Source organism: Schistocerca nitens, chromosome 1 (genome assembly GCF_023898315.1).
Source record: "Schistocerca nitens isolate TAMUIC-IGC-003100 chromosome 1, iqSchNite1.1, whole genome shotgun sequence".
Classification (NCBI taxonomy): Eukaryota; Metazoa; Arthropoda; class Insecta; order Orthoptera; family Acrididae; genus Schistocerca; species Schistocerca nitens.
The window spans coordinates 434,849,366-434,862,645 of NC_064614.1; the positions used below are offsets into that span (position 1 = coordinate 434,849,366).

General features: G+C 41.7%; 1 protein-coding gene across 1 annotated transcript in view; it reads right to left on the reverse strand.

The window, feature by feature from the left end:
* LOC126251263 (CD63 antigen-like) overlaps window positions 1-13,280 on the reverse strand; it is a 54,316-nt gene that overhangs the window by 14,866 nt on the left and 26,170 nt on the right. Inside the window, exon 2 of the mRNA XM_049951625.1 lies at window positions 1,377-1,565. Coding sequence (XP_049807582.1) covers window positions 1,377-1,565 — 189 coding nt within the window. The remainder of the gene's footprint in view (window positions 1-1,376; window positions 1,566-13,280) is intronic.

Below are 13,280 nucleotides of genomic sequence, written 5' to 3' on the forward strand. Positions count from 1 at the left end.
AATTCACTGAAGAGCCACATAAACAGTACCCTTTTACATGAAGATTTCATAGCCAGAAGTTATGCTGAACACTAAGGCCTATTAAGTAGGTTTATACTGAAAAAGCTCTTAAGCACAGTATACTAGAACTTTACTCACCCTGTTCATTTTAATAACAGTTCTTTAAAAGCACAAAAATTATAAATGCCTCTTAAAACTTATCTGAGTGCAGCCTGTATACACTTCATTCTATTGGTATGTGTCTAAGAGTCACTAAAGTTAGATAGTTGGGCATTGTTGGAAAGAGGTTATCAGTATAGTACATTGCCCACCACAGTGCTGTCAGTTAAGTATTCAGTCATTACCATGAGCCAAAGCAGTGAAGTTCTACTTTGAAATGGTCAGTTATAGTTGATAATTCTAGTTTATTGCTTTCAGGTACTCCATGAGAATGCAACAGAATTGTGTTCTACCTTCTTGAAGGTAATTTGAGGGCTTTTTCAACCCAGAAAGTTCACAACCCTCTCCACACAATCAATGTAGCTTCATTATGAACAGGTGATCTGCTCAGCACTGGTGCATGAGGAAAGAAGACCAGAGGGCAGGAAGCACCTGCAAAGAAACCTGGAACAATAGAATTGCTATTTTGTCACCAATAACTGCATGATGTATGCAGCACCCGATTAATGGAGAATAGTAGGTTGCCAGGCATGCAGTTCCATGGGTTCAACAGGGAGACTGTTTAGTCACTTTATCTTCTCACATAGGGATGTCCAATGTCATCAAGGGTAATTTGAGGGCTGCACAATCCCAGTAAAGAATCCTACAACCAACTGTCCAGCTACCACCAAAGTTTTGACAGTGGATTCATCTTTCAAGACAAATGCTGCAGTAACTGCACCTTCCTGGTGAACACTTCCCATGAGGAGTTTAACAAATGGAATGTCTGCAATATCACCAGACAAACCTGAAAGAACATAATACCAGTTGAAATGTGCAGTGTCATAGCAGTAAGCCTGCTTACATAATGGATCACCTGAGGGCCAATCAGAATGGGATATACTTCAGCAGCAATGTGTGTACCAGCTTTCAGACAACATACCAAGGAACAGCCAAACACATTACAATGCACAATGTAGGGCAACACTATTCAAACTTACCAAGCAGCAGATTTTGTAATCACAGATGTGAAAACCACCTTGCCTTTATTTTGGTTCTTTTTTATTTCACAGTAAAGTTATTTATTAGTGTCATTATCTCAGCCCTTTAATCTATGCACCATTAAATTCATAGGTATACAGGTGGAAAGAAACTGAGCAGTTTACTGTTTTAAAAGGGAGTGTATTACAACCCCTATAATTAACATTTAAAAAGTCACTTTCAAATTTCTAACTTACAGTAAGTATCATACAGTGGTTCTCTTTCACAGCACCACAGCATCCAAAAAATGATATTATCAGCACAATTGTTCCCACAGCAATAAGCAGTGCAGGTGCAGAAAAGAATCTATTATCCAGAAAGTGTTCATATTTGTAGTAAACTCCCTGAATGACAGCACCAACTGACAGGATAATTACTCCTGTAATCTGAAAAAGAAAACACACAAGGATAATTACACACCTCTTAACAAGATTTGTGTTACACCTGACCAAGGTAGTTAACTCTATAGTAAGTAAATTCAAATAAGCTGTACCTAAACAATACAAAGTGAGAATGCTTGAATTAATTTGATGTATGCCTCTGTAATCATCCCCCTGTCATGATCTGTAGATAAGTTTCAGTAATGTATAAATCAAGTAATTTGAAATAAAGTGAAATGCCTCATTAAGAAAATAACCTCTCAGCACATTAGCTAACAAAGCAAAAATTCAAACATTTATAGCTGACTATCAGTCGTGTTCCTAGAGTAAAATTCCGTAAAGATATTTTTCGATAACTTTAATATTAAAATCTTTCCCCAGCTGTGATTTAATAATAGTTTAAGGTTTCTTATTTCCTTTGTTACTGTAAGTGAATTTCAGCTTGTGGTCATTGAATGTTTAAAATAACTTCATAAAAAGAATTATAGTTCATCACAATCCATTTGTCATGGAAAAGGGCTTCATTTTTAGCTAGTCAATTCACAAAGAAACTTAATTCTGTGCTCTGTATTAGTAATTGGCTGTCATTTAATTGCTATGAACTACTCATGCTTATTCAACTTACGTTTAACAAAAAAGCAAAGATCTACTCCATCAGATACATAACTGACATTTTTCGATGACCACATTTATATTTATCGATGATTTAATGCAGGGTGATTCAAAAGTCACAACATGCCACAACTCATTTGTGCAGATAAAAAAATGATAGGACAAAATTTTCAGTGTTTTAAATCATGACCTCACAGTTTATTTTCTTTTTTCCACTACCCAACAATGTCACTACATAATTCAGGGAAGGTTGGAAATTGTTCTTTTCTATGCTGCCAGTGTAAGTCTACAGAAATCTGTGGAGAAATATCAGCCAGCATCCTTATCAACCACCCCCACATTACACAACCATTGGTCATTTACTGAAGCTGTTGAAGGCAACAAGCACTATCCGTGACAAACAATGGTCTGGGTAGCCATGTACAGCAACAGATCATCCAATCTCAGCTAGTGTACTAGCTGACAGTCCAACACAGTCAACACAGTAAGTGGCTCAAGAATGTGACAGGCACTCTTGTCCAGGAGCTTCATGGATATGGCAAAGACACAGTCCTGTGAGTTGTTTACAGGAAGATAAATGCACCAGCCACACATTTAAACTTTCATTCATTTAAGTAATGAGACCTGTTTCCATCTGAATGGAACTGAATAGACAACCCTCTTCATTTGGCCACTGTGAACCTATTCATTGTTGCAGATGCTTATCAGACTGACCAAGGGTAAATATGTGATGTGGCATACATGGGAATGATGTCATCGATCCTGTATTTAATGAACAGCTCACTGCTGGACTGTACAGATAGCATCTAGAGAGATTACCCCTGCCCTATATGTATGATGTACCCCCTAGCAAATCAACAGTATTTTTCTTTCAGCAAGATGGGCCTCCACCACATTTCAGATGAGCAACACTAATTCCTAATAAAGTTTCAACTGAGCACTGGATAAGTCAAAGGGATCCAGTGGAACAGCCACATAGGTCACCAGATTTCACACCACTACTTTTTTCCTCCGGGGCCATCTCAAATCTGTAGTGTACAGAAGCACACCACAGGGAAACATCAGACAAGTCTGTGCAGCAATAACATTTACAGTATTACATAAAGTGTAGAAGAGTTATGTGAATGATTTGGATGTGGCTTCAACAAGATGGCAACCAAATTTAACAATTCCTCCAGTTTCGTCCAAGCAGTGCAGCTGCAGGACATAGAAGTTTAACTATTTGTTTCAGTTTGCCACTCTGCAAGTGCTTTTGCAATTGTCAGTTTTATTAAGTCTTAAATGGTGTACAGATATGACATTGATTTGTTTTGTTTCAGTTTGTCATTCACCTCAAATGGTGAATTGTGTGTCACAACAATTAAGTACATGATTTATAATTCCATTTCCAACAACTCTGCCCTCTGTTTTTCAGCATCTCCACAAATAATGTAGTTGCAACTTTTGACTCACCTTATATGACCTAAATGCAAATTTGAATACCTGCAAAAAGAAACATTCACTAGAAGAAACAAAATGAGCAGTTTTATATGCATGGGTATGCCAGCAAACAGTTTCTGCAGCTTCCTTCATCATTTTTCATGTATGATATGTGTGCTGTTAGAGCATGTGGTGTCTGTCTACATAAACTACCTCCAATTGCCCATTTTTGCCCTTGCATTTTCAATTAATTTTAAGTGTAATTCATTTAACTTAGCAGCCAATGATTTGCACCGAACACCTACTCTGGGGATAATTTTCTTTTTGCTCATAGTGCCTGTTTAAGTTGTGATTAGAATTACACTGTGTTAAAGCTCTCTTCTATTTTTCACACAAGGTACTTTGACAGCAGATGTACATTTATTAGACAACCTACAGGAATGGTGTTCAATGATTAAATACAACTTTTGTAGAACAAAAGCAAAGACAATGGATGGCCAATACTTTGCTTTAAGCGAAAATTTCAATAATGCTGACAGTTGGAAGAGAAAACTGTTTGTAGCTTTCAGAACAATTTCTTCCTTCCTCAGAGGAAAGAGTGACAGTCTGGGAATATTAGAAAGGCCAAGCAAGTGTCTCAGACACCAAGATGAAAGGAACCCACATGTTGTGTGGATGAGGGAAACAAAGATGAAGGGCGAAATATCAGAGGGTAAATGGTGAATAAATGCTCTGTTTACTCTAGAGATGATATAAAGAGAGTGAGAAAAAATAGATAAAGGGAAGCATGAAGTAAAGTAATAATGCAATTACAAACTGGGAAAAATAGATAACTGAGTAAGTAATAAGATTGGGTGATTTTATGTTGATGGAGATCTAGTCCAGGACAGTGGTGGGATCCAAGGATTTTTTTAAGAGCAGTATCTTATCACCTCCCCCATGAATCATGGACCTTGCCTTTGGTGGGGAGGCTCACATGCCTCAGCGACAGCCATACCGTAGGTGCAACCACAATGGAGGGGTATCTGTTGAGGGGCCAGACAAATGTGTAGTTCCTGAAGATGGGCACCAGCCTTTTCACTAGTTGCAGGGCAACAGTCTGGATGATTGACTGATCTGGCCCCTTCATTTCAGGGGCAGATGTGGATTCTGACCACAATCTATTGGTTATGAACTGTATATTAAAACTTAAGAAACTGCAAAAAGGTGGGAATTTAAGGAGATGGGACCTGGATAAACTGAAAGAATCAGAGGTTTTACAGAGTTTCAGGGATAGCATAAGGAAACAACTGACAGGAATGGGGGAAAGAAACACAGTAGAAGAAGAATGGGTAGCTTTTTAGGAATGGAATAGTGAAGGCAGCAGAGGATCAAGTACATAAAAAGGCTAGTAGAAATCCTTGGGTAATAGAGATACTGAATTTAATTGATGAAAGGAGAAAATACAAAGATTCAGTAAATGAAGGAGGCAAAAAGGAATACAAATGTCTCAAAAACAAGATTGACAGGAAGTGCAAAATGGCTAAGCAGGTATGGCTAGAGGTCAAATTTAAGGATGTAGAGGCATATCTCACTAGGGGGTAAGATAGATACTGCCTACAGGAAAACTAAAGAGAACCACTTGTATGAATATCAAGAACTCAGATGGAAACCAAGTTCTAAGCAAAGAAGGGATAGCAGAAAGGTGGAAGGAGTATATAGAGGGTCTATACAAGGGCAATGTACTTCAGGACAATTACAGAAATGGAAGAGGATGTAGATGAAATGAAATGGGAGATATGATACTGCATGGAAAGTTTGACAGAGCACTGAAAGACCTAAGTCAAAACAAGGCCCTTGGAGTAGACGTTCTATTAGAACTATTGACAGCCATGGGAGAGCCAGCCATGACAAAACTCTACCATCTTGTGAGCAAGATGTTCGAGACAGGTGAAATACCCTCAGACTTCAAAAAATATATAATAATTCCAATCCCAAAGAAAGCAGGTGTTGACAGATGTGAAAATTACCAAACTATCAGTTGAATAAGTCACAGCTGCAAAATATTGACATTAATTCTTTAGACACAAATGGAAAACTGGTAGAAGCCAACCTCGGGGAAGATCAGTTTGGATTCCATAGAAATGATGTTACACGTGAGGCAATACTGACCCTATGACTTACCTTAGAAGAAAGATTAAGGAAAGGCAAACCTACATTTCTAGCATTTGTATACTTAGAGAAAGCTTTCGACAATGTTGACTGGAATATTCTTTCAAATTCTGAAGGTGGCAGGGGTAAAATACAGGGAGTGAAAGGCTATATACAATTTGTACAGAAATCAGATGGCAGTTACAAGAGTAGAGGGGCATGAAAGGGAAGCAGCGGTTGGGAAGGGAGTGAGACAGTGTTGTAGCCTATCCCCAATGTTATTCAATCTGTATATTGAGCAAGCAGTAAAGGAAACAAAAGAAAAATTCGGAGCAGGAATTAAAATCCATGAAGAAATAAAAACTTTGAGGTTCGCCATTGACATCTTAATTCTGTCAGACAGCAAAGGATCTGGAAGAGCAGCTCAATGGAATGGACAGTGTCTTGAAAGGAGGATATAAGATGAACATCAACAAAAGCAAAACAAGGATAATGGAATGTAATCTAAGTCAGGTGATGCTGAGGCAATTAGATTAGGAAATGAGACAAAGTAGTAAAGGAGTTTTGCTATTTGGGGAGCAAAGTAACTGACGATTGTCGAAGTAGGGAGGATATGAATATAGACTGGCATTGGCAAGGAAATCGTTTCTGAAGAAGAGAAATTTGTTAACAGTACAGATGTGTCAGGAAGTCGTTTTGGAAATTATTTGTATGGAACTTAGCCATGTATTGAAGTGAAACATGGACAATGAATAGTTTGGACAATAAGAGAATAGAAGGTTTCTAAATGTGGTACTACAGAAGAATGCTGAAGATTAGATGGGTAGATCATGTAACTAATGAGGAGGTACTGAATAGAATCAGGGAGAAGAGAAATTTGTGGCACAACCTGACTAGAAGAAGGGATCAGTATGACATGTTCTGTGGCATCAAGGGATCACCAATTTAGTATTGGAGGGCAGCATGGAGGGTAAAAATCGTAGAGGGAGACCAAGAGATGAATACACTAAATAGATTCAGAAGGATGTAGGTTGCAGTAGTTAATTGGAGATGAAGCTTGCACAGGATAGAGAAGTATGAAGAGCTGCATCAAACCAGACTGAAGCCAACAGCGTATCACCAAACTTCAGGGAACTGTTGTATCACTGGCCAGGCACTCAGGTCCGTTCAGTCACTCTGCAGAGCAATATCAGTAGTAAGGTACCGAGTGAAGGCCTATTTCCTTTCATTCCCTCAGCCAGTTTAGGGATTATCATTTCTACAGAGGACACCATGCAGTGGACATATGTTAATTTGTGAATAACATGTATTATATCACATTAGTCTGTCTTATGTTTTAGAATTTAGCAGTAGCGGAACTGAAAGAAGGTGGTAGCAGGTATGCATAGAGCATGTTTTTGTGGCAATAGTTGCAACAGTATCTTGGTGTAGGGGTAACTACTTTTTCCCTATCTTTCACCCTTTCCTCAGTTTTTAATTGCACAATGCATTCCACTTACCTGCCTATATGTCCATATTTGTTTCTCCCTCCACCCTTACACATGTGGACAGGGTGCCACAGTGCTTATCCATGTATCATCTTTCATATCTTATTTTGATTCCTTTATCTTTTTCACCCTTTAGCTTCACAAACAGGTGGACACCTCTTACCCTCACTTTGAGTTACCTACCACCACAACTAACACTTAATCAACCTAATTCTCTTTCCTCCATAAGGAAAGGAACCATGGTTCAGCTGGGAGGGTTTTTGAACTGTTAGCGTAATTCCATTTACGTGTAGTAGACGTTGAATGAAGATTGGCTCATTGTGAGAAAATCCGCACAATTTCTAGTGCCTCCGATGGAATGCTCCTTCCAACTGGTGGGGGGGGGGGGGGGGCTGCAGAAGGGGCTGCACCTTCCTTAGGTGACTTCACATATCAGCTCAAACCTCCCTAACAACAGATCAATCAGCAGTTTGGGACAGTAGCAGCTCAGGCAATCACCCCTCCCTGAGCCTGGCCTGTACCAGCAGTATGTGCAAACCCTATCTGTCGACTCAAGGTTCAAAATTATGCATTACCCAGTCACCTGTTATGCATCAGACGTGTGGGCCAGGCTTCAGGAGTGCACCAAGAGGAAGAAGAAAAAGAAGAATCTCAGACGTCTAAGCAGGTGAGTGATAGAAGACGAACGAAGAAAAAGGTAACAAACAGTGGAGAGTATTCTTATACTGATCACTGAAAATGCAGAATACATTTTCATTAACAGCCCATACAAGTTCGCCAGGGGAGGGGACAAAGAACAGCATGAGGATAAATGTGCAGCACAGAAGGGAAAAGATGCTGCAAAGGCTGAGGCCCCATGGAAACCAAACCCACCAAAGAGCAGTCAGTCCCCTGGGGAGGGGTGAGTTTCATGTAATGTCTGGTCTATATCAAAGCCATTACAGACTTAACACTAGCTTAAACAGGGCTGAATTGTTATTTATTGCAATGAATGGCAGCTTGCTGTAGATGCAGATATATCCGAGTTAGAGCACATAGGTAGAAGTAAAATTTCTATAATATTTAAATGTAATATCAGCATTATTGGCTTCCTGTATCTCAGACCTGTAAATGAACTACAAAATCTGCAAAATGATATGAATTTGACCAATCAGTTATGTAGGACAGTGGCTGATTGGTTTATTGGTATAATTCTCATGTCACCCAGTCCAGACATAAGCTCATCTTTCAAGTATTTCAACTGTTACATTAAAAAAGGCACAAATAATTCAAAGGATTGTTGCCAGATTTGTTCTTGTGCAATGCAAACTGTACAAAAAAGTTATAAAAGTTTTGAAATGCTAATCTTTTCAAGTCAATATTTTTTCACTCAATCACAAAAAACTAGAGATCAGGGCTCATACACAAGCAAGCAGATACTGTTTCCCACTGCTCTGTTTTGTGAACAGCACAGGACTGACAAGCCAACACTTAAGCACACAGGGGGCATGACTCCACCACGTAGACTGGCTACTGCCCTGGCTATCTAACGTTGAATGAAAACACCGTTGAGTAGGAGGTGAAAGGCAGCCTGGCCACACGGCTAAGACACTAAGTAAGGTGTTCTATCCCAGTTGTTTGCTTTTTTGTCAATCTTCTGCCTGGTTTGATGCAACCTGCCACGAAAACCTCTCCTGTGCTAGTCTTCATCTGAGTAGCACTTGCAACCTACATCCTCTGTTTGCTGGATGTATTCCATTGTTTTCTCTATAGTTTTTACCTTCTACAGCTCCCTGTAGTGCCATGGAAGTTATTCCCTGATGTCCCTGTCCTTGTCAATGATTTCAATGTATTCTTTTCCCTGCCAATTCTGCAGAGAACCAGCCCATTCCTTATCAGTCAACAATTTTCTACATTCGTCTGTAAGATCACGTCTCAGATGCTTCAATTCTATTCCAGTTTTTTTGCAATCCATGTTTCATTACTATACAATGCTGTGCTCCAAACATACTTCCTCAAATTTCTTCCTTTAAGACCTGTGTTTGATGCTAGTAGACTTCTCTGACAGGAGTGTCCTTGGTGCCAGTGCTAGTCTGCTTTTCATGTCGCCCTCACTCCGCCCATCACAGGTTATTTTGCAGCCTAGACAGCAGAGTTCCTTAATCTACTCTGACCACCAATCCTGATAAGTTTGTCACTGTCCTCATTTCTGCTGGTTCTCTTTACTTTCGCCTCTTACTCTTAATCCATATTCTGTATTCAGACTTCATTCCATCCAGCAGATCCTGTAATTCATTTTCATTGAAGATAGCAATTCCATCAGCAAATTTTATCAGTGATATTCTTTCACTTTAAATTTTAATTCCATTCTTAATCTTTCTTTTACATGTCATTGGTTCTTCGATGGAGACTGAACAGTAGGGGCGAAAGACTACATACCTGTTCACCCATTCTAATCTGAGTGCCTCGTTCTTTGTCATCCACTCTTATTCCCTCTTGACACACATACCACCATTCTTTCCCTGCAGTTTACCCCTATTTTTCTCAGAATTTTTAACATCTTGCACTATTTGACATTGTCTAATGCTTTTTTGAGGTAGACATAGCCTACGAAAGAGTGTTGTTTCTATTATCCACCACAATATCAGAACTGCCTCTGGTGCATTTGCCTTTCCTAAAGTCAAACTGATCATCTACCACATTATCAATTTTCTTTTCCACTCTTCTGCATATTATTTTAGCAACTTTGTTGCAATGAGCTGTCAAGAACTTTGTGCCTTAATTCTCGCACTTGGCTCTTGCAGTCTTCAGAATTGTGTAGATGGTGTATTGCAAGAATCTCACATTCTATGTACTAAATTAAATAGTCTTTTTGTTGCCACTTCTCCCAGTGATTTTCGAAATTCTGATGGAATGTTATCTGTCCCTTGTATCCAAAGCTTTTAATGTTTGATTCTAATACTGGATCCCAAGCTCAACTCCTGTTTCTTCTATCACATCAGACAAGTCTTCCCCTCAGAGGCCTTCAGTGTCCACTTTACACGTATCCACTCTGTCTTCTGCATTTAACAGTCATTTCCAGTGCACTCAGTGTTACCACCCTTCATTTTAATTTCTCCAAAGGTTGTTTTGACTTTTATATATTTTGGATCACGCTACAGAAAGAAAATTTAGAAGGGGGTCAAAGCCCAGATGGGGAACAAAACACCGAAAAGGGAAGGTTAAAAAGAAAGTGACAAAAACTGGTTGGTTGGTTTAAAAGATGGGGAGAGACCAAACTGCTAGGTCATCAGTCCCTTTTTCCAATTAAAATAATTCCACAAGGGTGGGAGTAAAATAATCGATACATTCAGAACAGCTAGAAGAAAAGAGAAAAATCACAAGAATGACAGAAGGGCAACAAACACTAAAATGAACAAAATGGACAAGAAAACCACAGAGACGCAAGAAACATGAAGAGATCAAAACAAGAGCAGATTACCATGGCTGGCTGACCATGAGAATAAGAAGGCAGCCACTCTGCAACACATTAAAACCTCCACCCTTGAAGCAGTAGGATGGAGGACGCAGAGGGACAAAGGACATGTGCTAAAACTCAGATCAAATAAAATCCACCCTCACAAATAAAACGTGAAACTAAAGCTGCTGCTGAGGCATTGTCGCCCAACACCGAAGGTAGGGAGCTGGGAAGTTAAAAGCCCACCGCAGAGCGGCTAAAAGTGGGCAGTCCAGAAAGAGGTGGACGACCGTCATTTGTGTCACAGCGACAATGAGGTGGGTCCTGGCGACAGACGAGGTAACCATGCGTTAGCCACGTATGGCCAATGCAGAGCCGCCAGAGGACAACTGATTCCCTGCGAGAGGCTTGCATGGAAGACTTCCACACATTCATAGTCTCCTTAATGACACGTAGTTTGTTGTGCGTGCTGTTATGCCATTTTGTCTCCCAAAGCCAAAAAACCCTGCGGTGTAAGAACACAGGTCAGCTTCGGAGATGCCTATCTCCAGAAGCTGTTTCCGTGTCGTCTGTTTGGCCAGCCTGTCGACAAGTTCGTTTCCGGGGATTCCGACGTGTCCTCGGGTCCACACAAACACCACAGAGCAGCACGACTGTTTCAGGGCATAGATGGACTCCTGAATGGACGCTACCAGAGGGTGGCGAGGGTAGCACTGGTCGATAGCTTTTAGGCTGCTCAATGCGTCAGTACACAGTAGAAATGACTCGCCAGGGCATGAGCGGATGTCCTGAAGAACACGAGATATGGCTGCCAGCTCTGCAGTGAAAACACCCCAGCCAACTGGCAAGGAGTGCTGCTCAGTGTGTCCTCCATGAACATACGCAAAGCCTACGTGACCATCAGCCATCGAGCCGGCCCCAGTACATGTCGAAGTGACAGCGGAGAGCTGCAGGGTTAACAGAGTCCTTAGGGCCATGCGAAAGGGCCAGAAGAATCTGCGGCCTAGGTGTTCACCATGGAGGTGTACGTAAGTGGACCTCGCAGAGAGGTGGTAACGGGAACGACTGCAGTTCAGACAGAAGGAACCGGGCGCGAACCGCAATTGTAAGCCCTGACCTGGGCCGCCGATGCAGAAGAACCGCTGTGGTTGGCAAAAAGGAGACAATAATTCGGACGCGCAGGAGTACTACGAACGTGTGCAACTTAACTGGCGAGCAGTGGTGCACGCCTAACCTTCAATGGAGGGACTCAGGCCTCCACCAGGACACTGGTCACCGAACTCTTTCTAAAAGCTCCCGTCACTATGCCAACACCACAGTGGTGCACTGGGTCGAGTAAATGCAACATTGAGGGCGCCGGCGAACCGTAAACCAGACTCCCATAGTCAAGGCGGGATTGACCAAGGGCTCTGTAGAGCTGCAGCAGTGTAGAGCTATCTGCACCCCAGTTGGCATTGCTCAGGCAGCAGAGAGCAATGAGGTGCTGTCAGCACTCCCACTTAAGCTGACGAAGGTGAGGTAGCCAAGTCAATCAGGCATAGAAAACCAGTCCTAAGAATCGATATGTCTCCATTACAGCGAGGGGATCGTTTTTAAGGTAAAGTTCTGGTTCTGGACGAACGGTGCGACGCCGTCAGAAATGCCTGACACGACTTCACGGCTGAAAACTAAGCCGTGGGATAGAGCCCGTGACTGCGCCTTGCATATGGTTCCCTGTAGGCCACTCAGCAACACGAGTACTGGAAGAGCAGTACGAAATGCAGAAGTCATCCACATACAGATGTGAGACCAACGGCCCTACAGCTGCTGCTAGACCGTTAATAACCACTAAAAATAGACAATACGGAGCTCTGCAGAACGCCATTCTCCTGAATACGGTGGGAACTATTGGAGACACTGACTTGGACACAGAAAGTACGGAGTGACGGGAAGTTTTGAATAAAAATCGGGAGCGGGTCCCAGAGACACCACTCATACAACGTGGCAAGGATATGACGTCGCCAGGTCGTGTCATATGCTTTACGTATGTAAAAAAACAGCAACCACATGTTGGCCTCTGGAAAAGGCTTTTTAGATGGTAGACTCGAGGGAAACAAGGTTACCAGTGGTAGAGCGACCCTGGCGGAAGCCGCCCTGAAATGGAGCCAGTAGGCCACGTGACTCCAGGACTCAACCGCCGACACGCCATACATTCTAGCAGCTTACAAAGAAAGTTGGTGAGGCTGATGGGTCGGTAACTATCTACATCAAGCAGGTTTTGACCAGGTTTGAACACTGGAATTACGCTCTCCCGCCATTGCGATAGAAAGACGCCATCGCACCAGATCTGGTTGAAGAAGAGGAAATGTCGCTTGTAGTCAGACGAGAGATGTTTAATCATCCGACTGGATCCGATCCGGCCCAGGCTGTATGGGGGCAATGTGCAAGGGCGCTGAGGAGCTCCCACTCTGTAAATGGGGCGTTATAGGGTTCACTGCTGCGTGAAGTGAACGAGAGGACTTTCCATCCGCCGTTTGAGGGTGCGAAAGGTTAGGGTAGTTCAACCGAGAGTCTCTAACAATGCTCAACCAAGTGCTTGGCAATCGCGGTTGCGTCAGTATATAACACGCCATTGATGTTAATACTAAGGACACTTGT